This window comes from Marmota flaviventris, chromosome 10 (assembly GCF_047511675.1).
Source record: "Marmota flaviventris isolate mMarFla1 chromosome 10, mMarFla1.hap1, whole genome shotgun sequence".
Lineage (NCBI taxonomy): Eukaryota > Metazoa > Chordata > Mammalia > Rodentia > Sciuridae > Marmota > Marmota flaviventris.
Window position 1 is genome coordinate 18,219,147 of NC_092507.1, and position 25,750 is coordinate 18,244,896.

Here is a 25,750-nt window from a genome sequence, read left to right on the forward strand (position 1 = left end):
TAGAGAATCAAGTGGCGGCGCCCCGGCCGCCCGCGCGGGGTTAGTACCCCGGGGCCCGCGGGGCGGGGCCCGCCCGAGCGACGCGTGGCGCAGCCAATCGGAGCCCCCATCGCGGGCACCTCGGCGGCGCTCGCGGGGGAGGAACGGGCCCGCGAAGGCTGCGCGGCGGGGAGGGGCCGAAGGCCCCGCCCCGCGGAGGACGCCCGGGGTCGAAGGCCCCCGGGCTGTCGTCCAGGCCCCCGAGAGTTGTGAGCAGCCCGGGACAGTGGTAGAAATCGGTTTGGACCGTCCGGACTGCACGGAAGGCTCTCTGGCCCTTGTCCCCAGGTGGCATCTCCCTGACGCGGGGCCGCAGCCCTTCCTCCTCCTCCCCGCCTGTCGCGGCCGGGCTTCCCCTACTCTAGCTGCTTTGGGCAGGTGACGCCTGAATCCTCAGCTGGGCGCCCAGAGACCCCAAGACTGGTGACACCGCGCGGGAAGCAGCCCCAAAGAGATCACACGCCCAGTTCTAGCCCGCAAACTATTTTGATCTAAAAGCCGCCACCGCACACGGGTTCCATGTGCCCAGCCAGTGGCCTGCGCTGCTCCCAGCCCTGCGCAGCTTTGGTCCCTGCCTCGGTGGCCCCGATGCCAATCTCGAGGCAGACGGAAGGGAGTTCCCCACCGGCCCCCAGCCGACCGAAGCTGACCACCCCGTTTTTCTCTACTTTCCACTCAAAACAAGTTTCAGGATGGCGCAGGCCTCGTTCTTCTTTCGTTGTGGCGACCCGTGGCTCTTTGAAAAACATGGTGGGGCCTGCAAAACGCATGCTTTCCGAATTTGTTTCCTCCACGCAAGTATCCACCGTCCTGCATCGTGGAAAAGGACGCAGGTCCGTGACAAGAAGAAAACTGCGGAGCGGATGCACAGCTAAGGGCCCCGCTTCCAGAGAAGGGGATTTTCTTTCTCCCTGTGATGGAAAGTGGTCCCCGCGGGAGGATGCGCTCTGGGCCGCTCTGCGAGGACCTCCGCCGTGCTCTGGCCCTGCCTACCTCAGGGCTGGGCGTCTCTGCTCTCACTCCCAACTACTCTGGGCTTCACAGCTAACAGACCTTTCCTCTCCCCGCTTCTTAGGCCAAGAATTTGGGCCTAAGACGGGATACCGTGGGGAGGGGAATCGGAAAAATCAAGCCCCCTTTCAGTCGGCATCATCACCCCAGATGCGCTCCCTGGGCTCTGGTGAACGAACGCGTGCTGAGCCTCCCGGCGCTTTGGAGACTGGGCTGGATATTCGTTGCCTCTGGCGCTGGACAGGTGCAAAACGACACATTCCCAGCCTCCGCAGGAAAGCATCAGAGAGTCTGACGGAGGTGGTAAGATCTTGTCCTGGACCTGACCTTTGCCCAGCGCAGGTCATTTCGTCCTCGCCAAACGAAATCAAGCCGCCAGTGCTCTCCAGGGGGACGGGCTGTGGCCCAACCACCAGCACCACCTGGAGAGCTGGCCGGTACACCGCTCTCTGGGCCTCATCCTAGCCTTTCAGGCCCATTCCGAAGCAATGGACAGTGGGTGGTCTCTTACTGGACCTTTATAGAGAGACGACTCCTTGGAGTTGTCGGTGGCCGGGGCGGCCCAGCCGCACGCGTCCTCGGAAGCGCTGGCAGGAGCCGCAGAACCGAGGAGAATGCGTTGCCAGACCCTGGCTGGTCAGACCTCTGGAGCTTCCAGGAGAAAGGCCCACCTGGGCGTGGCCAGGTAGGGCCCTGGGTCTGCCGCCCATTCTTCCCCGGAGCGGCGGTGGAACCAGGACCTGCCGCTTTTAGGATTTGTAAATTCCATTCGTGGAGTGGTTTCTATTTGCAGCCATGCCCTTTACTTGTCCCTCCGCCTGATTTCTCCCTCTCCCTCTATGGAGAATTAACAGACGGTTTCCAGAAAAGGGGACTCTTGTGGGTCCCAGCACCCGGCCCAGGACCCGGCACAACTCCATCGCCCGGGAAGGCGCTCTGCTGGTGGATGCCAGAACCAACTGACTGAGGTGGCTGGCACTCCGGGTCCCCAGCCAGAGGTCGCGGGGGCCTCCAGGGGAAGGATTAGTGGCTGGAGCCACCGCTAGTTGGCGCCTGCGCCCTGCCAGCCGCGGAGTTGCCGGGCCTGGCCCTTTGCACAGATGTGTGCCAGCTGCGGGCTTCCTCCTGTGAGCTGCCTTTTTGGATAGACTGCCCATCTGATTCCACGCCAACTGTGCGACCACGTCTTGGACAAACGGTGGCTTAGTGTCAGACGGAAGGCCGCCTTCCCCACCTCCCACGGACAGATGCTATTGCCTTCGCATCTGGAGCCTCAGGAGGGTCCCGCACCCTCCCACCAGCAGAACTCCCCATCCCCCACCAGAACGCACCGCTCTTTCGTTCTGGGAGCGGGGCGGGACCACGGAGAGACAGGCCTGCTGGTTCTCCATTTCCAACACCCAGGCTGCTTCCTCGCCTCCTGGAGTTCTCTCCACCAACCCCAGGCGCTCAGCACCCCCTCTCTCCATCTTACATGGAAGTCATCTCCTCTCCCTTCTGCCCCACAGATGGACAAACAACCCACTTTGTCTCAAATGGCCCCTGCCTAAGAGCACCCTAGGGTCCATGCACAGTGAGGAAGTGCAAGGGCCTGTTGCCCCTGAAGGAGAACTTTGGCAAGTCCAGTCCCCTCTGCTCTGTGGGACTCACACCTCCCATCTAAGAAATGTCCAAATCTCACACTCAAAGCTGGCCAGGACTCACAGAGCTTGGTTTCCCAGGCTGACTGGGGAGGGGAGGACCATCTGGTTCCAGAGTGCCACGGGCCCCTCCCCCTCTCCTTCCCCAGGAGGGACCAGGTCCATCCTAAATATCCCAGGAGCCCTGGCCAGTGAAGAGCGCAGAACACTCTTCCCAAAAGGCATTTCTCCAGTCTGGCCTCCAGTCCCCCTCGGGAGGGACCCATGGTGGAACCTGTCTCCTGCCTAGTGCCCTGTCACTCCCTGAGCCTCAGACTCTGTTAGTGGAGGTAACTCTAATACAGCTCCAGTTCAGAGTGGAGAGGAGTAGAGATTCCCTCTGGGAGGAGAGGGACTTTGTGTTTCAGTGTATCTCAAATGCCATTATCATTTACTGTGAAAGAAAATGTGAGCAAGTAAACTGGGACTCCTGTGCAGCCCGGTTCAGATACATGTATTCACATAAATTTGGATTATACAGGAGCATAAAATATATTGTCTAACATCTGTGTGTATATATGTATAAACACATTATATACCATACCCTGGTGTACATATATGTATGTAAATTTAAGACTTGTGAGAAATAGTAATGAGAATAGTAATATATCTAAGTTGAGGCTTGTCTCCTGCACGGTGGAATCAGCTCTGGGGTCATCCCTCCTGGGTGCCTTTTTGGATAGACTGCCCATCCGATTGTCTGAAAGGATCCAGAGTCTCGAGAGAGGACAGCTGTGCTTTCCAATCACAGTTTGGATTTGTCTGAAAGGGCAGGACTCAGAGGGGAGAGAACCCTGTTTGGAACTGCTGATCCCACTGTTGATTGGCTGTGTGGCCCTGGCCCGGTCCTGCACCCTCTGGTGGTGGGGGGCAGCCAGGCTTGCTGGGTCTGACCACGTGCAGGTGTTACGCTGGGGCTGGGCAGGTGCAAGCCTCACCCAATGGGCGGTGGTAGGTGTCTTGCCCAGTTGAATGAAAAGGCATGTGGCCCCAGTCCACCAGCAGGAAGGACCAGAGTCAGATAAAAAGCCTGCTCTGACTCCAGTGTGAGGGCTGGGGGCCCCCCGAGGTCCTGCATGTCACTCTCTCGTCCCCTGGCTGACTGAATCCAGTATAGAGCTGAGAGGACTCACGCACATGAGCCATGGAGGTGGTGGTGACCAAGAGGACCCTGGGAATCAGCAGACCCTTCATGCCCGTTGGAAGACAGGGTTGGCCAGGGTCACCAGGGGGGGTCCCAGGGTGAAGTCTACCCACGACCGCCCTCCTTCTGCCTTGGGACTTCTGGAGAGGGCACAGGCTGTCACCCACTCTGTGGATGGGGACACTGAGGCAGGGAAAGTGGGGAGAGGCTTGACCAGGGTCCTGACCCAATCCTGAGCAAGGCCAGGGGCAAGCCCCGTGGCCAGAGCATGGGCTGGCTGGGCCTGCCCCGCTGGAGCTATGCCGTGTGGCCTTGGGCTGGATGGGACCCCAGCACCTGGCGCTCCAGGGGCAGGACGGAGCCTACCGCATCCCTCTGGGCCTCAGTGTCCCCACCTGAACAATCAGGCTTCTCTGTGACCTTGGTGGGAGCCTCTGCCCCTCCAACACACCCAGCACCTTGCCACCTCCTGGGGGCGTCAGCACCCTTGGTCCCTGCTGCCTCAGATCCCCTCCCCCACTCCTCCCCCCCCACTCTGGGTGTGACCTGAGGGGGCGCTGGGCCTCAGGGATGGGAGGGGGAGGGAAGGGGAGAATGGCGGTCACCTTGCTCCTGCCCCAGCAGAGCACGTGGGCCCCACTCCTCAGGACCCCGGAGGTGGCTTCTGGATTCTGCTGCCCTGGTCGGGCCTAATTGTCCTCTCTGCTCCTTACTTTGGGGATCTATACGTTGAGAAAATAATTCTAGTTGGAAATGACCTGGTCTATGACCTCAATTATTGGTCTGTGGCTGATCAGTGCCCTGGTTTTTTTGAAAGTTTTTTTTTTTTTTTTTTTTTTAATATTTATTTATTTTTTTAGTTATCGGCAGACACAACATCTTTGTTGGTATGTGGTGCTGAGGATCGAACCCGGGCCGCACGCATGCCAGACGAGCGCGCTACCACTTGAGCCACATCCCCAGCCCAAGTGCCCTGGTTTTTGGACACCCGATGGGTGCGGAGTTTCGGACCTCGGGGTGCCTCTGCAGGGCAGGCTTTACCCTCTCCACTTTAAGGAGTGGGAAACTCAGGCTGGCAGTAAGGTGCATCTCCTCTCTGGACCCCAAGCCACAGTTGGAGGATGGTCCCTGGAGCCTTCCCGCAGTGGGCCTCCCTGAGACAGCCTCTACCTCTGCTGGCTGGGGACAGAGCTAACAGCTCCATCCTGGGCTGGTGCACGGCCACCTGGTGGAAGAACCCTTCCACTGGGGGGCCTGGGACTGTGAGAGGTGGCTCGGAGCCCAAGGGGGCTTCTGAAGAGATGTGCCGTTTCCCCAGTCCCAGGAGAGGGCAGCTATGGCAGGCAGGGAGAGAAAGGGCACCTCTGAGTGGCAGTTACCTCTGGCACATCCCACATTTATATCCATGTGTGTCTCACGGGTAGATACAGTTGCTGCCACCACCCATTTTTACATATGAGAAAATGGAAGCCCAGAGAGGTTAAGTAACTTGTCCAAGATCACGCAGCTGGGAAACCGTGGAGCTGGGATTCCAACCAGGCAGCCTGGTCCGAGAGCCCACATTCCTGTGTTCTCTTCTCATGGACCAGAATCAGATGCTTGAAGTTACCATCATGGAACAGAATTAGAATCCTGGCATAGGAACCACAGGCAGGAGTTAGAATTGTGCAGTGTCCCTCAAGAGCCCTGGGATATCAGGTCTACATCCCCATATTTCAAATGGCAGGAAAATGAGGCCCAGGGTCACAGCCTAGGCCAGGGCAGAGTCTGGACCCCTGTCTCCGCTGCTGCTACCTCCCCCTGATTCTGGTCCCGCACCCTCTTCCCTGGGTCTCCTCGGCGGGCCTTCCTTTCCCTACCGCCCACCCAGCGGCTCCGGGCCCAGCGGGTCCCATTAGGGATTTTCCACCTCCCCAAAATGTCCTAAGGACTGACAGTCCTTGTGAGGTTCTAATTAACCTCAGAGGCCGAGGGCTCGGAGGAGCTGGGCTTTGGCCTTGCGCAGATGAAGATTACGGCTGCATTTCATGTGGCGGGGAAGGAACGCCTCAGACATTCCTGCCAGCAATAAAAGCCACATGGCTTTCTAGCGTCGCCCTTGGAAGAGAAAAAAGCGCAACGCTTTGCGGAAAGAGATCCACTCTGAACTGTGCGCATGGCAAGAGATGAAAACAGGCACAAGGGGCGGAGAACAGGCGGTCTTTTATGCCGCCTCCGACGGCCACCACCAGGGCCAGGGCCCAGCGGTCGCGATCACAGCTGCCGAGTGGTAGGGCTGGAGGGCGGCTCAGCCCCTCACCTGAACTGGGTTTGAACCGCTCCACGTCCTGGGCCTGTGACCCCTGCTGTCACCCAGGGCCTGCTCTCAGCAGCTTCCCGGAAGCAGGGGTGGACGCTCTTGTTGGACAAGAGGCCTGCATTTATATTCGCACTGGGGCACCCGATGACATGGCCAGTCCCGACCACGGTCCCCCACCAGCCAATCTCCACAGCTCTCGGGATGTCTCCCAGGCCTGGGAGGCCTGTTTCCTGAGCACCTATTATCCACTTGGCTTCTGTTACCTGAGCTGGGCTTGCAAACAACCTGTGAACGGAGCAGACGCAGAACTGAGGCTCCGAGAGGCATCCTTGTGGCCGGGAGGCTTAGGTTTGGACTCCTCTGAAACCCAGAGTGAAGGCTCTTCCCCTCTCCAGGCTCTGCCGCCCTTCATCTTGGCCTGAGGGTGGCGAAGGGCGGACTCCTTCCATTTCCAATCCCAGCGGCACAACAGAGGCCTGAGAAGTGAAGGTGCCCAGAGCCTCTCACAGATCATGGAGAATCGGGGACCTGGGCAAAGGTGGGCTGGGGCCCAGTTTTATAGCTTGTGGTGCCACTTGTGAAGGGATTAGCTCTCCCTGTGGGGGTCTGGCCTGGGGGTAGCTAGAGCTCCACTTTCGCGCCCCTTGATCTTGGACTTGCCCCTTGCTGCTGTTGTCTATAAAGCACCCCGTCTCAGGTATCTTGTTACAGCAATGCTATAGCTACAGCTGGAGGGTGGCAGCCGGACAGGCCCTCGGCAGGCAGAACAGGTCACCTCTCTGAGCTTCACCCCGTTCCCTGAGAATGGGGATCATTCCTGAGGCTCAAAGCGGGGCAAGGGCGGGGGTCGTGGCCACAGAACCTCAGTAATGGCACTGTCCCAATCTGGCAGCCTTTGAGGGGAGTCAGTGCAAGCCCCTCTGCCAAGGCCTACGTGACACCCCCAGGGACCATGTCACATGATGAGCTGTGAAGGCAACCTGGGCCTTTGTCCTGCAGAGAAGCAGGCCTGGGGAAAACAGCTCCACTTGCAGATTTATGTGGCTCTCACTGGTGGCAGGGCCACAAGGGAGCCATAGCCAGAGGGAGTTGAGTTCCACCCAGGGAGAGAAGCATCAAGGATCAGCAGGAAACAGAACAAGCCGGGCCCCCTGCAGTAGAGAGCTCCCCGTCACGGGAGGTATTCAAGGTGCGATCGGTATCTTAGAGGAAGTTCAAGTGCTAGATAGGGTAGGACTTTTAAAAACTTTTAAAAAACTTTTTTGGTTCTGGGGTTGAAGCCAGGGGCACTTAACCACTGAGCCACATCCCCAGCCCTTTTTAATTTTATATTTTGAGACAGCGTTTCGCTAAGTTGCTTAGGGCCTCACTAAACTGTGGAGGCGGGTCTTGAACTTATGATCCTCCTGTCTCAGCCTCCCTGTCCCTGGAACCACAGGCGCGTGTGTGCCAGTGGGCCCGGCTGCTCTCGGCAAAGAAACGAGAGAGCAACACCTGGCACCTCCACCTGCCAACTGGGTGACTCTGGGCCTCCTCGAGCCTGGTCCTCGTCTGTAAAACGGGAGAACACGTCACTTCCCACATTCCTGCTCCAGGGCAAAACCTTCCACAGCTTCAGCAGCTCGCCTTCCCATGTGAGCCTGTCCACTGCCCCCAAGTCTGTGCCCTCACAAATACAAAATGACCTCAAAAGCAAAAAGCCTCCAGCCAAGCAGGAGTGGTGCATATAAAACCTGAGAGCATTTGGAGGTGGCCCCCACAACGGAGCATGCTCCGTGACTCCCTGCACCTCCAGGCCCTGTCCTGGCCTACGTCACCGGTGAGTTCAGTAAGTCTCTGGGACCCAGCCAGGAAGGGGCAGAGCGGGGACGTGAACCAAGATCTGTTGAGGTTGAAGTTCCAGTCTGTTCTCTGCGGGGGCCTCACGCCGGACACCAGACCCTCAACTCTCACAGCGAAGGCCGCCTACATTTTCACATTTCATTCATCCAATCCTATGTATTAGACACCGTCATCATCACCTCCTGATAACAGCCAGAAAAGTGAGGTGTCCACGTCCCTAACAGACCAGGCCCGTGTCAGAGCTGAGCAGGACTCCAGGGAGCAGGACAGAGCTCAGAGAGGGCTTAAAGACTGGAGCCCCTTTAGCTCACCGAGGCCTGGGCTGTCCCCATCCCCAGCCTGTCCCCAGGGGAAAATCTTCCCAGTCCTGTCCCCAGGGAGCTCTGCGCTTAGATGGGGGAAAGGATGAGATAGAAAGGGGAAGAAGGAAGAAACAGAGCAGGCGGCACTGGATCCATGCAGCCAGCAAACACTTACTGAGCACCTACTATGTGCCAGGAGTTATTTTAGGTGCTGGGGATACAGCCAGGGATGCGATGGCCTTGGCCCTTTGGGCACTTTGATTCTAGCAGGGAAGACCATCGACCAATGAGGCAGTAAATAAACATGCCCATGCTTGGTGGGGTCTTGAACTGTCCTCGCTGAGAACTGGGGTAAAGTGACTGGCCAGGTGCTGGAGGAAAGTGGTGTCAGGAAGGGCCTTGGGAGGAGGTGACGCTGGAGGTGAGCCCCGAGGGCGGAGAAGGAACCGGATAGGGGAGGGGGAAGGGACCCCATCGAGGACCCCTGCTCAGGAGGATCATCAGGCGGGGAAGCCTGCCTGGGGCCCAGTCTCTTCTCAATCAAGTCCTGTGCCTCTGCCATATCAGCCCCCAGGGCCAGAAGGGGGCGTGCAGGAGACCCCCCTGGAGTGGGGACACTCGGCTCAGGAGCAGAGGAGGGACCTCCCCTGGGGGCTCCCCCAGCTCTTGGCTTCCACGGCCCAGGGCCAGGCGGTGCGGCCCCTGCAGAGTCAGGCTGCGGCCACCTCTCCTGAGAGGTCACCGGGCTGGACACGTGGACAGCCAGGCTGGACAGGGAGGGCGGGGGTCCCCAGCAAGCGGAAGGCGCCCAGCCCTGATTGGAACAAGGTGGCGGCCCGGGAGCCCGGCCGCGCCTTGATCTCGCCCGGTGTTCCAGCCACTGGGCGGGGCGGCCGGGCAGGCTGCCGGCTTCCCCAGGTGTGGGGACACCCCGGGGGAAGGGCTTTTCATGTGGTCACGGGGCAGCCATGCCACCCAGCACGTGGGGCAGGCCGGGCGGCAGGGGCCCGCTGGCCGTGGGGGCTGGAGCCGCAGAAGCCCACAGCCAGGAAGGTCAGGCCCTGGGGACACGGGATGGGGCGCCAGGACGGGGGAGCCCTGGTCTGATGGCCGCCATTCCCTGCTGGGCACTCGGTCACTCAGCCCCAGGAGGCGGGTTTTAGGCCCATCTCCGCTGGCAGACGGGGGCACTGAGGCCCTGCCAGGTTGAATGGTCTGTGTCACATACACACGAGGACTTTGTCCTAGATCATAAGGTCCCCGGAATCACGTCTTAGATGTGCGGACCCTGGCCGGGCAGCCCTGGAAGGGCCTTTAGAGGCCTGGGTGTTGGAGACACAGGTCTAAGGTGCAGAAGGCGGAGGATGGCCAGAGGGCACGGGGAATCCAAGGTCAGACCTCATCACTACTCCAGGCCCAGCTGGCCCCTGAATGTGAGGTGCCTGAGGACAGTGGCTTCCTTGACTATCTAGTCAGGACCTCCTCTCTCAGATGTCACCAACTTTAATAGTTTCCTGCTGGCGCACTGAAAGTCCCTATAAAATGTCTAACCTGAGTCCTCCATGCTGCAGGGAAACTTTCTTCTCTGAAGATACTTGGAAGAGTTTGGTCTGGGATGTCAGTCAAGACTGCAGATTCCCTGGTGCCGAGGGAGGGAGAATGTGCCCCTCCCCGCCCTCCAGTGCCTTCTTCACCTCTGCCACTGTCTGGAACCCTGGAGCTTTGCAGCAGGTTGACTAACACTGAAGTGAGGCCTCTTGGAGTTGATATAGGTTGGAGGCACAGGGTGGCACTGGGGGGCAGAGTGGGAGGCATCACTGACTCACTGGGGCTCTACAGGACCTGCCACCCTTCCATCTCTCTGTCCTCATCTCCTTCCTCTACGCCCCTCCCTCCCGGCTCCAGCCACCCAGGTCTCCAGCTGCCGACCACAGGGCCTTTTCACATACTTCCCTCTGCCTGCAAGTTCTTACGTCCCCATCTCATCCTGGCCCCCGTCACTTCCTCCAAGAGGCTGTCTCTGAGCCCCCTGTGGTGGCAAAATCACGGCCCCCATGGGTGTCCACAGCCTATCCCCAAACCTGTGAATATGTCACCCAGTGTGACAAGAGGGACTTCGCAGATCTGATGTCCCTGGTTCTGGATGGAGAGGTTTTCCTGGGTTATCTGGGAGACCCAGTGCCACCATCTGGGGCCTTCCAGGTGCAAGAGGGAGGCAGGTGGGGGGGGGTCGGGAAAGCTGGGGAGAGGCCCCGGGTGACAGCACTGGGGCTGGCGGGTCGGCTTCGAGGGGAGGGCGGCCGTGAGCAGCCTTCGGAGCCAGGAAAGCAACATGAACCCCCCCACGGGCCTCGGCGGGGAGGCGGCTGGCTGCACCTGACCTGGGGTTTCTGACGCGGGAAACGTGAGGCTGTGCCGATTCAACCTTTGGGGTTTGCCGCTGTCATGATGGTGGCAGTGGGACCCCACGGTGTCCCTTCCCTGGTCCCAGCCCTTCAGCACACTTCTCTCCCTGAAAAGCACCACTGGCTGCTGGGGTCACCTCCAGGACAGGCTGTCAGATGCGTTTCAGATGAGCCAGGGACACTTTCTCAGGATAAAGTCGTCCCGAGACAACTCAGATAACTGGGGTGTCCTGCACGTGGTCCGGCAGCTTCCCCCCGGGCCGCGGGACACATCCCGGGCACATGCTGGGAGCCCAGCAGACACCCGAGTGACAGGTCAGTACACGGGCACCAGCCCTCCCCCCCAGCTGGACGCCTCTCTGCCTTCCGGGAAGCTGATGGGACACAAGCGTCAACCACAGCCAGCGACGAAAGCACAGTTCAGGCAGTGACCCCATGAGGTCATGCGTCCATTTTTGACACGAGGTGTCGTCACTTGCTCGGAGTCCCACGCCACGGAATGGCGGAGCCCGTTCTAAACCCTCAAGAACCAGGTTCACGGCCGCTCCAGTCCCGCCTTCTCCCCCCTCCCCGCCCCCCCCCCTTCCTCACGGCCCAGGGTGTCTTTCTGGGTACAGCTCCCCCATTCGGTGACCGCCAAACTCCTGCTCCTACACCAAAGCCCTATCCTCATCCCCCTTTTGTGAGACCATCTCTGACCCCCCCAGAGCTCCGCGCTCGCGCCCCGTGACTCCTTGTCCCTATGGACGGTAGGGACTGGCTGTTGCGTCCTTCTCTCCCCCAGACTGTGACTTCCCTGAGGACAGACGTGGGTCACTCTCTGTCCCTTTGGCCATGGAACTTAGAGCCGAGCCTGGGGTGGGGTGGGGAGGGTCCCGAGCGTTTCAAGATGAGCCAAGAGTGCGCGTGGGCCCGCCGCCGGCCGCGCCCTGGACGCGTCTCTTGCGCTTGGTCCTGAGCGTTCGAGTCCTTGAAAAGGGAAGCGGGGGCCCTAATCCCCTCATCTCTTAAAACAAAACACATATTTTTCTGAGTATGAAAATAATACAGACTCATTAAAGAAAAATTGGAGAATAATAAAATTAGGAGGAAGAAAATGAAAACCACCCAGGATCCTGCCACCCAGAATAATGGCAGGGATCCGGCACCGAGCCCCCGGTGAACTGTGACGCGTGGGGTCAGCTCCTCCTCCCCGTCGCCCCCTCCTGTCCTTCCCCGTCTTCTGTGGCGTTGGAACACATGCACAGGCCACTCTGAACCTGCTCACATGTGAGATCCCCATGTCACGGGGTCCCCTTCCCGATGGCAGCTGAGTGGGCACGGGGGACTGGGCTGGGGCACGGAGGGGCCCCCAGGCTGGACCACCCTAGTGTTCCCTCGAGTCTGCTGTCGGGTGTTTGTGGATTTCTGTCACTCTGCAGGGACGCCCCTGTATGGCGCCTTAGCCTGTTCCTCATTCCTCCCTTAGGACAACCCAGGGACTGGTGCCGCAGATGTCAGGGTGGCCACCGTCAGGCTCTGGACGTGCCGGTCACCCCGCTGCTGCTGGCTCTCCAGCCCCCTCCCGCCAGCAGCCTGGACGCCCGGCGTGGCAGGAAGCGAGGACCCCAGAGGGGAGCCGGCCACTGCCCATCCAAGGCCAAGACACCATTACGCAGCCGCGCGGGCTCTGTTCTGGGCTCAGCTCCCTGTTTCCTGTCAAACGCGCAGTCTCAGCCGAACCCGCCAAGGAGGTCACCACTATCTGAGGGCGCTTGTGGCCTCAGGGCCGTGAGACATCGTGCTGTCCGTGGATCATTGACTGGGCTCAGTGGGTGCCAGGCCCTGGGCATCTGTGTGTCCCTCGCAGTAACCCCCAGAGGGAAGGATGGGGTCTCCCACCTCATGGAAGAAGATACTGAGGGTCTGAGGTACTGCATGTCCTGGGCAGGTTCCAGAGGATCTTGGACTCACCCAAGTCTGAGTCCTGAATGAGGCTGACTCCGACATCATGGGGTCACCCCGGATATGGCCTCTACTGCCCCCAGGGAACCGTGAATCCTGGGCCTGAGAACCGGGGTGCAGAGATGCTGCCCCATGACACCTGCTGTCCACCACTGGGCGGGTGGCCCAGGCCTCACCAGGAGGCCAGGACAGGCTTGGGCCTAAGCCGGCAGCCAGATCCTGGCTCTGCGGTGGCCCGGAAGGTCGCAGCCCTTACCTCCTTCACCTGCGCCGTGTGAGAGCGGGGTTCAGCCCAGCTGCTCTGAGCGGGGAGCCCCCGGTGCTGAGTCAAAGGGAGAAGGACCTTCGCCAGATGCCCCTCACCGCAGGCAGCCGGCCTGGTCCTCAGGGGCTGGACCAGGCGAGTCTGGGTCCCAGGCCGGGCTGGGAGGGGCTGACTGGCCCAGATGGAGGCGGCCCCCCAGCGCTGGTGGGTGACAGGCTATTTTTTAACCAACCCCACAGGAAGAAGAGGCCAGAAATGAGACCAGGGGTTGACCCAGGGCCCTGGGGACCCTCCCTATTTGCATCTTCTTCCCCCACCAGCAGGGAACTGTGTGGACTCACCGGAGCTGCCCGGGCCCCAGAGGCTCCCACAGAGCCCCCCTTGCAGCCGGAGGCCCCGTTTGAGGGAGGTCCGGCCAGGACGGCCTCCCGGCCGCCCCCCCACTGTCGCATCAGCCTGTGGACAGGGGCCAGCGGCAGGTGTCTGGGGCCCCCAGGAAAAGGGAGGATTTCCTGGCCAGAGAAGCAGGGACCTGTCTGGGTGGGGGCCAGGCGGCCTCTCCCTGCAGCATGTCTCGGGCCACACCACCAGGTGTCCCTTGTCCCCCAGGGAGGTTCCTGAAAAGGCAGGGCCTAGAGCAGGGGGAATGGCCTCGGGGTGGCCTGGCCCAGTGTGGGTGATCCCGCATGCACCGGGTGGGCTGGGCTCTAGCCAAGGCGTCCCCAGCTGGGGCTGGCGTGGGCAACCTGGTGGGGACGGGGTGGAGGGAGGGTGCGCTGGGGGAGGGAGCTGTGCGGAGCAGGGGTGTGTCATGGCGGCTGCAGGGCCCCTGTACTGTCTGGGCCTCGGGGCAGTCAGGCGCCTGGGGGAGGCCTGAGCGGAGCCTCTCCTTATTTATTGTGTGTTTAGACAATAGTGTGGATAAGGACATGAATGGACCCCCCCATGGTCCCAGATACAAATCACAAGGAAAACACTTGAAAATTCAGAAGGACAGTAAAAGTTGTTCAGGCCCGAAATCCCCCCACGGGCCGAGGTCCTCTCGAGGAGGAGCGGGGGCTGCCGGTCCTCTGGTGGCAAAAAGGTCGACCCGGCCCGGGGCGCTTGGCAGCCCCTTTCAAAGGCCTGGGTCAGTTCTCCAGTGGCCTGAGAGGTGGCCGCTGGGTCCTCCCCTCGTACAGAGGGAGAACATGGGTCACAGGAGGGCCAGGACTTCCCTCCAGCGGAGGTGGAGGTCGAGATTCGAATCCAGGGCCGGCGGGCTTGCTGAAGGGCCCCGGGCTGGACTCTTGGTCCTGGCCAAGGCCCCAGGGGTTCACTCCTCCAGGGGAGCTCCGGATGGATGAAGCCTCAGTCTGGGCCCACAAATGACCACACGCCAAGACCCAACCATGGCCACAGCTTGGTTCCGGGTCGGGATTGTTGCTGACCGTGACCTGGTCACTGGCCTCACTCGCTCACCAGGGGTTTCAGAAGCTTTTGATTTGCCACCGTGTGTCCAGCGCTCAGCTCTCCAGGCCCATTACCCCCGTGGGCAGAGCAGGGAGGGCAGCAGAAGCCTGCCTGCCAGCCTCGGGCCAGGTCACCCAGGGACACAGGGATGGCCTGGGGCCTGGCTCAGCTGCACGTGAACCTAGAAGCCGGGCGCCCTTCTTGGCTCAGGCACAGGCCACCCCTGGAGGGTCGGCATGGCTGAGCCCATCAGGCCACAGCGTGGCCACTGGACAGCTCCCACGCCCCCATGTCCTCATGCTGTGGCCTCCTCCTCCTGCCGGGCCTGGACTCCTCTCACTTGGAGCAGAGCCGCAGGCGGGCGCTGTCGGGGTGGACCTGGGGCTAGCCGTGCTAGCCGGCTCTGCGGGTCCCCCAGGGTCTCCCCACTCCATGTCCCCCCAGCCTTTCTGGATGTGGCTAGAGGACACAGGACCCCAGTTCATGGAAGCCACCAGCTGTTCCCAGGAAGAGGGCCCCCAGGAGCTGACAGATGTTCCTCGATGTGGAGAAACCTGAGTTAACTCAGAGCTGCCATGCTGTGGGGAGGCACAGCTCCGGATGCAGGCTGTCTGGGTTTGGCCCCAGCTGGGTGATATTAGGCAGGTGTCACAAACTCTCTGGGCCTGTTTCCTCATTTATAGATGAGCTTCATCATAGCATTTGTCTTACACACTGTGAGGATGAAATATGCAGACATGGAAAGCACTCAGACATGGCCTGGCATACAGTAAGAGCTGCGTAAATGTTTGCAGCTAACGGTGTAACTATTTAAGAGTTGAGTCATCATGATTTCTATTTTCCACACAGTTAATTATTCATTTCTTAGTTCCAATTTTGTACTTTCCTTTTTTTTTTTTTTAAATATATTTAGGATCCGGGAAATTTTCCTTTTAAGTCTCACACAATTTCCTGGGTCCTTGAAAAGATAATTTCCTGGCCTCAGGCAGATTTACGGTATCCCCTAGAACAGCTTATCTCTAAATGGTCTGGGGTGGGGTGAAGCCTTCCTAGCATATCAAAGGCTCTGAGCCCTGCTTGTCTCTGCTGGACACACACTGGGAGATGCCACCCTGGCTCCCTGTCTCTAGGAGACGGCAGACGGGAGCAAGGTCTGTGGGGGACAGCTGCTCACGGCGAAGAGCCTCCCGTCTCTGCAGAAGCCCCTGCAGCAGTGAGCACCCGTGGCTGACCTGGGCCTCGTGGTCTCCGCTTCACTGTCTCATTCATTCCCCAAGCAGCCCAGGAGGCCGGCCATGAGAAGTGGAGGCCCAGGGAGGTAAGTGGCCATGCAGCCGACCAGTGGCAGGTCACGGCTTCTGGTTCTGAACGTCACCTTCCTTCTCCTGTCCACCGAGAGGAAAGGGAAAACCAGGCCCCATGCTGACAGGATCCATCTTCCCTTCTGACCCACTCCTATGATACCCAAAGCTTTCTTTTCCTGGAGGGTCCGAGGCTTAAATGAAGGAAGATCAAAAATTCATTTCCTGCTTCCACCATGGTGGGAAGCCCTTTCAGACACTACTGTTCTAGATTCTTCCTGGCTGTATCCTGACACATAAATAAAACATTGATTGACATCTTCTCCTCCTCCTTCTCCTTCTGGTGCTGGGGATTGAACCTGGGCCTCGTCAGGCTGGGCAAGTGCTCCACCACTGAGCTGTGTCCCCAGCCCTAATTGATATTCTTAATAATGTTCTTGGTCGTATTTCCGTCTGGCCTCCCACGGGGGGGAAGCCACCTCATAGAAACATCTTTTCTCAAGATGCAAGAGAAAAATAGCCCAGAAGGAAACACACCCAACAGCAGCGGCTTTCTCTGGCTATCGAGATCACCGAGTCTATTTTTAAGTCCCCTGGATTCCCTTAGGTGTTCGACAACATGGAGTGCCCCGGGGTGGCGTTGGTGGTTGGATTCGCGTTTCCCCTCATGTTCTTCCTGGTTCTAGAATCTGCAGGGCATGGTCCTGGCCAAGGCCTTAATTTGTTGTTCTTGTTGTTTACATTGTGGCCTCAGGAAGGATGGAAGCCTGCACGGGTCAAAAGAAGGAAGCGGGGAGGAAGGCTGTGTGTGTAGGGAGTAGTGAGAATAGGGCTGGTGCCGGAGAGCTCTGTGGGCGCTGCTCGCACGTGGACGTGCTGCGGGTGGGCGGAACGGCGGCCTGGTCTACTTCAGAGCGTGGCCCTGGGCATGCCCTTTCTAAGAAGCCTTCTCGAAGTTTTTGGGCAGGGCCTGGAGGTTCTGTGGTTAAAGAGGAGGAACATGTCCCCTCGCCTGGGGCCATCAGGGTGGGCTTCACGGAGGTGATGTGACTGGGCCCTAAGGAAGAGGCGGCATCTTCCAGGACAGTCTGGCGGGCTGACTTTGACGTCAGACACACCCTGGCATGAATCTGGGCCTGGCCAGTTACTAGCCGTGTGGCCTTTGCCGGGGGCCTCAGTTTCCCAGCCTGTGGAATGGGACCATATGAACAATGACAGCTACCGCACAGAGGGTGGGGACTGAGCACAATGAGATGCACTTGCAAAGGAGCCACCCCGAGGCCAAGTGCACAGGAAGTCATCGACAAATGTGGTTCCCTCTCCCTTTCTCATTTCCTTTTCTCTTCTGAAATGTACGTGAGCAGGCTGCACCGCCTCCCCGGGTCTGTTTGCGTTTTCGTCTCCACAGTGAGGGTGGTGGTGCCCACCCTGAGCTACGATGAGGACTGGGTGGGTAGAGGGGAGCGTTATAGACGCCCCAGGAGGCTGAGGGTCTGCAGAGGTGGGGTGACCTCAAGGGGGTCTGGGTTGAACCCCAGGGACCGTGGAGCTGAGAGCATGTCTGGAACTGCCCGACCGCAAGACCTGACAGGGACGCCTCTTCTCCGGGCCTCAGTTTCCCCAGCTACAGCGCTGGCCAACTGGAGGGGGGCTTCCCAGAGATGCCCTCTGTGCACATGTGGCTAGCGTGTCCACCCGGCGTGCTCACTCCTGCATGCCCAGGGCCAGCTCAGTGCTCGTGTATGCAGTAGATACGCAATAAATGTCCAATGAATGATTCGTCACGTCACCCAGCCACTGAGGATATGAGACTCCGAGGGAACAGCCTCTTCAGGGACTCACCTCCAGACTCTAGGGACCTCACCTCAGGCCACAAGCATGTCCTGAGCACCTGCTGTATGCATGGCTCTGCCCAGCCCAGGAAGAAAGCAGCAGCCCCAGCAGCTGGGGAGAAGCCGGAGGGGCTCTGAGCGGAGGGCGGCCAGGGGCCTGGAGCCCTGGATGGGGGGAACTGGCGCCCTAATCCTGGGAGGGTGGGGCCGCCTCTTCCTCTTTCTTTGGAAAAAATAAAAAAGCGTTTCCCTCCTAAATCTATAAGTCCTACGTAGTCAGTGTTTCAGGGCCTGGAAAACACACAGTCGCCAAGAGTTTCAAATCACACTCCCCTGCGCAGTCGCACCCTACAGCACGGACTGACTGTGGTCTGTCCAGGCTCCTAAGGTGACCTCGTTCTCAGAGGTGGCTTCCTTCGCCCCTTGGGAAGGGCCCTGGCCCCTGGGTGGGGACTCAGGGTGCAGGGCTGGGCTTCCCACGGGACCCCTACCCACCTCCCTTGCACTCTCTCCTCCACCTGTCCAGGTGCCTCTTCCCAGGATGCCAGGGTGCTGTGGTCACAGGTGACGCCTCACAGATCCCCCGTGTCCTGCGGAGGTGGCTGGGCAGGCTCAGGCTCCCCGAGGGGCAAGTCCTGAGGACGGACAGGTGTAGGGGCTGTGGACTGTCCTCGGCCACGGGCACCCAGGTGAGTTGAGCTTGGAGACAGGGGCATGCCCAAAATGGCCCCCCTCCCAACCTCCCCGGCTTTCATTTCGCCTCCTCCCCCCTGAGCTCCCTTCCCCATTTCCCTCCTGAGCCCAGCTGAGCCCAGCCCCGAGGATGTGGCCACACAGGTGGCCCTGACGGCAGGGGACCTGCCTTGACCGGAGCCCGGATGGGCAGGGCCTCACCCTGCAGGGCCCGGTGCTCACAGGGGATCTCAGTCACCAAGTCCCACGGGGAAGGGCACCTGGGGGGCTGCGGTGGCCTCCCCGCACATGGCAGCTCCCCGCGCCGCCTTCCCACCCACACGTAAGTCTGAAGCTTTTGCCAAAAACCCTTTTCCCAGACTTGAAAGAAAACCCCAAAGAGGAACCTAAACCCTGAGCCGCGGCCCCGATTGGCCGGGAGGCCCCGGGCTGGTCCAGGCAGGCGTTTCAAAGAAAAACCAGACAGCGAGGGGAAGTGGGGGGCTGGCCGCCCGGGCTGACCAGCCGGTGGCCTTTATGTCCTTCCGTCACTCACCGCTTTCTTCTTCCTTCCCTCCATTCATTAGCGAGAGAAGCCACATGTCACCCGGGAGCCTGCCCCTGCTCCAAGGACCAGAGGACCCCCAAGATCTGGGGGAAAGGGTCAGGGCTCCCAGAGGGGACGGTGAGGGCAGCTCTATCACCTCCCCGTCTCAGCTCAGAGTCAGAGAGACTTTTTTCCCCACAAGGGAAGGAAGGATACTGAGCAGCAATGATCTCTGGCGTCCATGGAGCCTGGACGCGGCCCCCGCTCTGTATGAATGATCTCATCGAGTCCACCCAACGAGCCTCCAGTGGGTTCTGTGAGTTATGTCCATTTTACAGATGAGAAAACAGAGCACAGAGAGGAGAGGTGCATCTCCCAAGGCCACACAGCGAGGAAAGGCAGCCTGGCCTTTTATGTTGTATTTCATGCCACCTCCTCACCACAGAGCACCCTCTTCTCCACCTTCACCCCTGGGAGCCCTTGTCACAGGGCCTGACCGTCTCCAGGTCCCCTGCTCAGCTCTGTCTAGTGGGGAAAGCCCGGAGCCAGCGTTGGAGAGAGGGGCCCAAGCCATCAGGAGGTGGCCTGTGCTGACTGAGGCTCGACAGGCCAGACAAGGCAGGTGGGGCTCAAGGCGGGGCCATCCACTCTGTGCCACCACCCTCTGTGGCCAGTGTCACTAGCCCTGTTTTATGGAGGAGGAAATTGAGAGCAAAGGGTCTAATTAGCAGGTCGGGTCTACTTGCTACTGAGCAGCTTGGACCCGAGTCTGTCTGACCCCTAAACAACAGGGAAGGTGGGTGGCGGGTCCTTGGTGGCTGCGAGAAGTGGCTGTCCTGTTGCCTGATGGGTCTTCCATAGACCACACCCCTCCTGGACCCCAGGTTCCCTGTCTGTGAAACGGGGAAGGGGCTCCCTCTGCCTCCCAGCTCCGACAGTCCCCTGGATGGGCTCCTGTGCCTTCTCAAGACCAGAGTCTTTCCACCATTGCACCCCTGCCCTGTCACCCCAGGGGCCTCCTTCAGGGGGCGCTGCTTCAAGACCAGTCCTGGGAGGCCCAGGCTGCAAATCCACTCAGCCCTTCCCCCCTAGTGTCTGGGCTGAGCCTTGAGGCTGGCCTTGAGACCAAGCTTTGAGGACAGAGCTCCCTGGTGGCTGCAGGTGGCCTGGGGAGACTCCTGGCAGAGGGGCTGTTTGAGCTGAGCATGGAAGATCGGGAGGACTCCCGGCCACCCCTGGACACACTGGTGGTGGATTCAGTGGAGGGCCTGCAGGTGAGGAGTCCCCAGGAGATGCAAGGCCCGGATTTCAGCTGCCCCACTGCACCTTGAGGCCGGCCTGCCTCCCTGCCTCTCAGGAGCCTGGACTGGCTCTGAAGCCAGGGTTCCCTCTAGTCATTGTTCCCTTCCAGCCTCCAAGAATGTTCTGGAAGGTCAGGTTTCAAGCCCTGCTGCTCAGGGGCATCTGTGTCCCAACCCCCTCCCCCACAGGTAACCAGCAAGCTCGGCTTTGGTGCGGCCAGCTCAAGGCCCGGGTGTCAATGGGCCCTCTATGTGACCAGCAGGGCCGATGGGGCTGCCGCTGGCTGTCATGGGCACGGGCGAGGCCTGGACACACAGTCCCACTGTGTGGGGCCCGGCTCATGACCGGCCTGTGGGCAGTGGGGGGCTCCTAGGAGTGCCCTTCCAGCCTGGGGGGCACTTTGGACAGGCAGGGTGGTCTGGGGAGATGGCGTGTGCCGGGTGGCCTCAGGAGCCGCCATCAAAGAGGCCCGGCAGACGTGGCGCCAGGCAGGCCCTGCAGCAGGTACGGAATGGCTGCGGTCAGCCTGTCCATCCTGAGGGCGCTGGGGGGCGGAGGAGGCTCCACAGCAGATATACTTGGGGTGAACAACCTTCCAGGCTGCCTGGGGTTCGGGGACTTGCAGCTAAACCCTGGAGAGTCCCCCACTGTGGGCTACTGCCTGGGGTTCAGGACAGGACACGGCACTGATCTCACTGGCCCAAGCAGCTTCCTTCCTGTCCGGTGGCTTCTGAGTCACCGGCTAGCCCTGTCCTGGCTAGACGTGCCCGGGGCCATTTCGTCCACCCGCTGCCCCCACACAGGTCCAGTCTCCATCTCTCCCGGGCGTCTCTGGGGCAGAGTTGCTGGCCAACCCCATCTCTAAAGAGAGGCCCACGGCCACACCGGAGAGGCCCCGCTCAGGCCTGCAGCTGGCCCTCCGGCCCTCCCCGCCCTGCACGGCCCTGCAGCCACCCGAGGCGCCCAGGACCCTCCTGCCTGCCTTCTGCACCCGCCGCCGGGCTACTCCTTCTGCCTGGGCTGAGCCTCTCCTCCTGGTCACCTCCTCACCTGCAGGACTCGGGGGACTTGCCCTCTCCTTCCCCGAGGCCGGGGTCAGGGGCTCTATCTGAGCTCACAGACCCCGGGTCTTCCCCCTGGTGCACTTTTCTGTGGGCCCGTCCCTTGTCCCACCAGACGGCGAGCTCCTAGGATGGAGAGCCTGGCCCAGGGTCCCTGAGCAGAGCTCAGCCCAGGCAGGTAGGGGAGGGAGCAAAAGCATGCTCTGAGCAAGGACCCTGGGCCTGGTGCTCCAGGCACAGTGGTCCCTACAGCCCATGGGGTTGCGGCCATCGTCACCCCTTTCAGATGGGGAAACTGAGGCACAGACACCTGCCCAGGTGAGCGAGGGAGGGCAGAGGCAGGACTTGAGTGGCGAGGACCTGAGTCAATGAGTGGAACTTCCGCCCTCTCCAGGGGCCCTGGATGCCACACGGGATGGTTTAGGTCCCTTCCCTCCCTGGAGGGGACCCCCTCGTGTCCTCAGGAGAGAGCTTCTGCCTGCGGGGTGTGGTTCAGAGGTGCTGACGGGGACCTGGCCATGGGGGGGCTCAGGAAGCTGCTGGCCCCTCCTAAGCTGGGTGTACCCCAGGGTCTTCAGGGCCACTGCCTGAGTTGTCAGATGGGGAAACCGAGGCCCAGAAAGGGACCCAGAATGTGACAGTCATTAGGTCCCCTCCTATTTGTCAGGTAGGAGGGGTAAATACCCCTTGTCCTGCCTGAGAGGCTTCTGGGGACCTGTCACCCTCCCCTGTCTTCCGTCTCAGGGACACAGGCCACCATCTGTGTGCAGCCCTTAGGGTGAGGCTCTGGCCTCGCCCTGGGCAGGGCAGGGACCCCCCAAAGACTCTCCACCTTCCTCCCAAACCTCCTTCCTCCCCAGAGCCGGGAGCCGGGCAGAGGCCCTGCTCGTACTCGGCAGAGAAGCCTCGGAGCTGGGTGCCGACGGGAGGTGGCCCCTCAGCCTGAGCCTCCAGGTGGCTGTGGCTCTTCCCCATCTCAGGAGGCCTCCTGTCACCAGTTGTGCCCGATGCCCACAGCAGGGACGAGGCGAGATAGGATGCTTCACCTCCAGCCGGCCTTTGCCACAGGAAACTAAGACAGAGTCAGTCGCACTCTGGCCAGTGGGGTCTCTGGGGAAGCTGGAGCTCTGTGACCGTGCTGGGGACCCCCTCTAGAGGTGGATGGCAAGGTAGAGCATCCCACAGAGGCTGGGCCACCTTGGGAAACAGCCAATAAGCCCACTCCTCCCCTTGGACCCAGAGATGTCACCCAGCACAGCGGGGCAGAGCCAGGAGGAGGAGCTGTCCCCGAGCTTGCCTGAGCTGCACATGGGAACCTCTTTGGGGGACTTACCCAGACCCAAACCCAAGAAGTTCTGTTTCCACAGTCTGAGCTGAGAACCAGAAGTGCAATGTTTAAAAGCTCTCCAGGGGTGGTGACACGGTGGCTCCTGACACCTTGCCCAGGGCCTGGGGTAGTGCAGCCTTTGGAGGCGGCAGGAAGGAGGAAGAGGAGGACAAGCAGAGCCCTTTCCCCTCCATTAAGACCCCTGGACGGCAGCATCCCCGTGTACGATGGTGAGACCCGCAGCTCTTGACCTGTGTAGGGCTCAGGGGTCCGTGAACTTGGGCCACCTCTAAATGAAACGCAGCATCTTTCACCGTGACCGCGTCACCAGTGGAAGTCACAGGTGTTTTTCGACCTCAACGGGTCGTCACAGATCATCCTACAACACTGTTCTTGCTTATCGCTGTGGCACCATGGCCTTGCCACTCAGTGAGTCCCTAAAGCAGTGCAGGGTCACCACCCACCAGCCCGCCTCTCCAGGGCAGTGTTCTCGGGGTTGCTTGGACTTGGTTTTGGAGCCTCCAGGCTTCCTGACACTCCCGAGAGGTTGGTCGCTCCAAACAGGTGGGGGGCCCTGCGTGGGCCATGTAGGGTCAGAGCCCTGAAGAGGGGACCCAAGGCTGGAGCACGTGGGGGACAGAATTGGCACCTGCGGCCCTGTGAGCCTTAGGGACAGCGTGTGGGACACAGACCCCTGAGAGAGCGTGATGTAGGCAGAGGGCCAGAGCCGCATGGAAGGAGCTTCACCGAGGGTCAGCCCCGGCCCCGGGGCCTCGCCCTGGACCACAGCCTCGGGGGCACCTTCTGCGCCCTGTTGTCCAGGATCGGCCTGCTCTGCCAGGGGCTTCATGTCCTGGGCACACTCTGGGCCAGAGCCTCCAGCTGTCCCCTCCCTTTGCCCTTGGGCTGTGAGCGGCCACCTCCTGGGCTCATCAGGAGAGGACCCGGGGCCAGCTCCAAAGCCCTGTCTCCCGAGGTCCCTTTGTCTTAAACCCTGCGTTTCTCCATCTTGTTCGCGGAGGGAGAAGCACAGATCACAAAGCCCCGGCAAATGGTTTTTATAAACTCTTATTTTCTTGCCACAGAGCTGCCTTTAATTAGCTCCGAGGACTACAAAGGGAGTGTTATAACAGCAGCCCAGGGAGGAAGGAGCCCAGGGCCGCGGGGCTGCTGCTGCCTGTCACCAGCCACAGCAGGGTTTGGCGGGAGTGCCCCCCCACCCCGCCGCCACAGATCCGAGGGCCCATGTCCCCCACCCCTCCATCAGCCCTGGGGACCCCCTCTGAGCCTCAGCCCCAGCAGGGAAGCGCCTCAGCTGAAGCTCGTCGCCAAGCACCCAACTGTGTCCCTGGCCCCAGAGCCGGCTGCCCCAGGACCGGCCCTGAGTTGCTCTGGTCAGCCAGCAGCCAGGCAGGAGAGAAGGGCGGGCGGCCCGGCTGACCTGGGCTGACCACCTCGGCTCAGGAAAGGCGGTGAGACCCCCAAACCCTGACCGTCGGTCCCCCTCAGCCATCCTGTACTGGAAGACACGGGTCCCTTAAATAACGCGGCGGCGGCACAGCCCCAACCACAGCCCTCCCTCACCTCAGACGATCAGAATGTCAGAATCCCAGGGGACACTGTTGGGGTCACAGGGAAGTCAGGTAACTTGCATACGGTCACTCAGCAAGGAAGCCACTGGTCCCTGGGACTCAAGCTGAGAGGCTCTAGACCCCCAGTCTCAGGGCCATCCCCTCATCTGGGCTCGTGCTGGGGAGGAACAGTGCCCAAGGGTCGCACGACTGCCCTAAGGACCAGACACAGGCAGGGAACCCCCCTGGGAGTCTGGACCCCAGTCAGCGGCTCCAGGGGGCATCCTGGACTCCCATCCTTGCTGCGGAACACAGCCCAGAGCTCTGGGACCCTCCGGGTCATGAATAGAGGCAAAAACCACCCCAGAAACACTTTCTTCTCCACCGCGACCAAGTCCGCCACCTCCCGAGACCTTCCCCCCGCTCTGCAGACGCAGCTTCGGCGTGGCCCTGGGCAGGACAAGTTCTCCCAAAAGCCCGTGGCCTGGTCCTCCCGGAGAGGAGGCTCAGCCTCACCCTCACCGGCCTCCTCGGCTGTCCTCTGAGCCGGCCAGCCCACATCTGGTGGCAGGTCCAAGCTCTGGCGGGCCAGGGGCTGGGACAGCAGGGCCTGGAGCCCGTGAGTGGGGGGGGGGGGCAAGGGCCATGGATACTCCCCCTGGTCCTCCCCACCCCAGACCCTCTGGGCCTGGCCCTGGAGGTCATGCGGCACTCCTTGCTGCACAGTGTCCCCACCTGCTGAAGGGGGAGGTCCCACAGCCAAGGGACCATGGGGGCCAGCAGCCCATCTTGCCCTTGGGCTGCGGGAGGCCAGGGGACTCAGGTAGACAACCTGGCCCTCGAGGGACAGCAGGTCTGTTGGTGGAGGGATGCAACTGGGGCCGCAGCTCCCCACCCGCCAGGACTGGCCCAGGACAGGGAGCCTGGGCCGTGGTTACTCACCGCGGACGAAGGTGGGCGAGTAGGTCGGGAAGGAGTCGAAGATGCTGTTGGACGCCATGCCGCGGTCCGCAGGGGACAGAGGCCAGCCCTGGGGGGCTGGGCTGGGGCCGCCTGGTTAGCTGTCCTCGTTTTCTGGTTTGTTTGTTTTAATTTTTTTTCTAGCTACTTTTGAAAATAAAAGGGGGGGCGGGGGGGCTCTTTGTTTGTTTGGGGTTTTCTTGGCTGTGTCCCCCCCGCTGCTCAAAAAAGAAAAAAGGAAAGAGCCCGAGCCTGCGCGGGAGGGTGAAGAAAGTCCCCGAGGAAAGTAAGTTGCTGTTTGTACCCAAGAACTCGGATTCCCGGTCCCACAGGAATGTCTGGCCACAGACTCAGCAGCGCGGCGCACGCAGCCTGGGTCATTAGACGGCGGCCGGTGGAGGCCGGGCTGCAGCAGCCGGCCAGGCCCGGTGGCCCGGAATGAATGAATGAGGCTGGCCTCCCGGCCACCGAGCAGGGCTGCAGGCGGCCGGGGGTGGGGACCACCAGGAGCCAACCAGCTCCCGCGCAGGGCCCGGAGGCGGCGAGGGCCTGGCCTTGTGGTTCTGTGGTCGAGGCCCGGGCTTCGCCGTGTCACCCAACCTCAGCCTACAGGATGCCGAGGCCAGCTCGCGGCCTGGGCCCATTGGCTGGGCCGCGGTCACCTGGGCCGTGATGTCAGGCCTCTTAGAAGATCTTGTGGCTGTCTCTCTCTCCCTCTCTCTCTCTCTCTCTCTCTCTCTCTCTGTATTTTTTTTTTTTTTTTTTTTTTGGAAAAAGAAAAGAAAGAGAGAAAAT

The 25,750-nt window shown here is 60.8% G+C and overlaps 1 protein-coding gene across 1 annotated transcript in view; it reads right to left on the reverse strand.

Annotated features, from left to right (window-relative positions):
- Nucleotides 1-25,404, reverse strand: part of Runx3 (RUNX family transcription factor 3) — a 51,462-nt gene extending 26,058 nt beyond the window's left edge. The window contains exon 1 of the mRNA XM_027936971.2: nt 24,938-25,404. Within this exon, the coding sequence (XP_027792772.1) occupies nt 24,938-24,995 (58 nt within the window). The 5' untranslated portion in view covers nt 24,996-25,404. The remainder of the gene's footprint in view (nt 1-24,937) is intronic.
- Nucleotides 25,405-25,750: the final 346 nt, after the last annotated feature.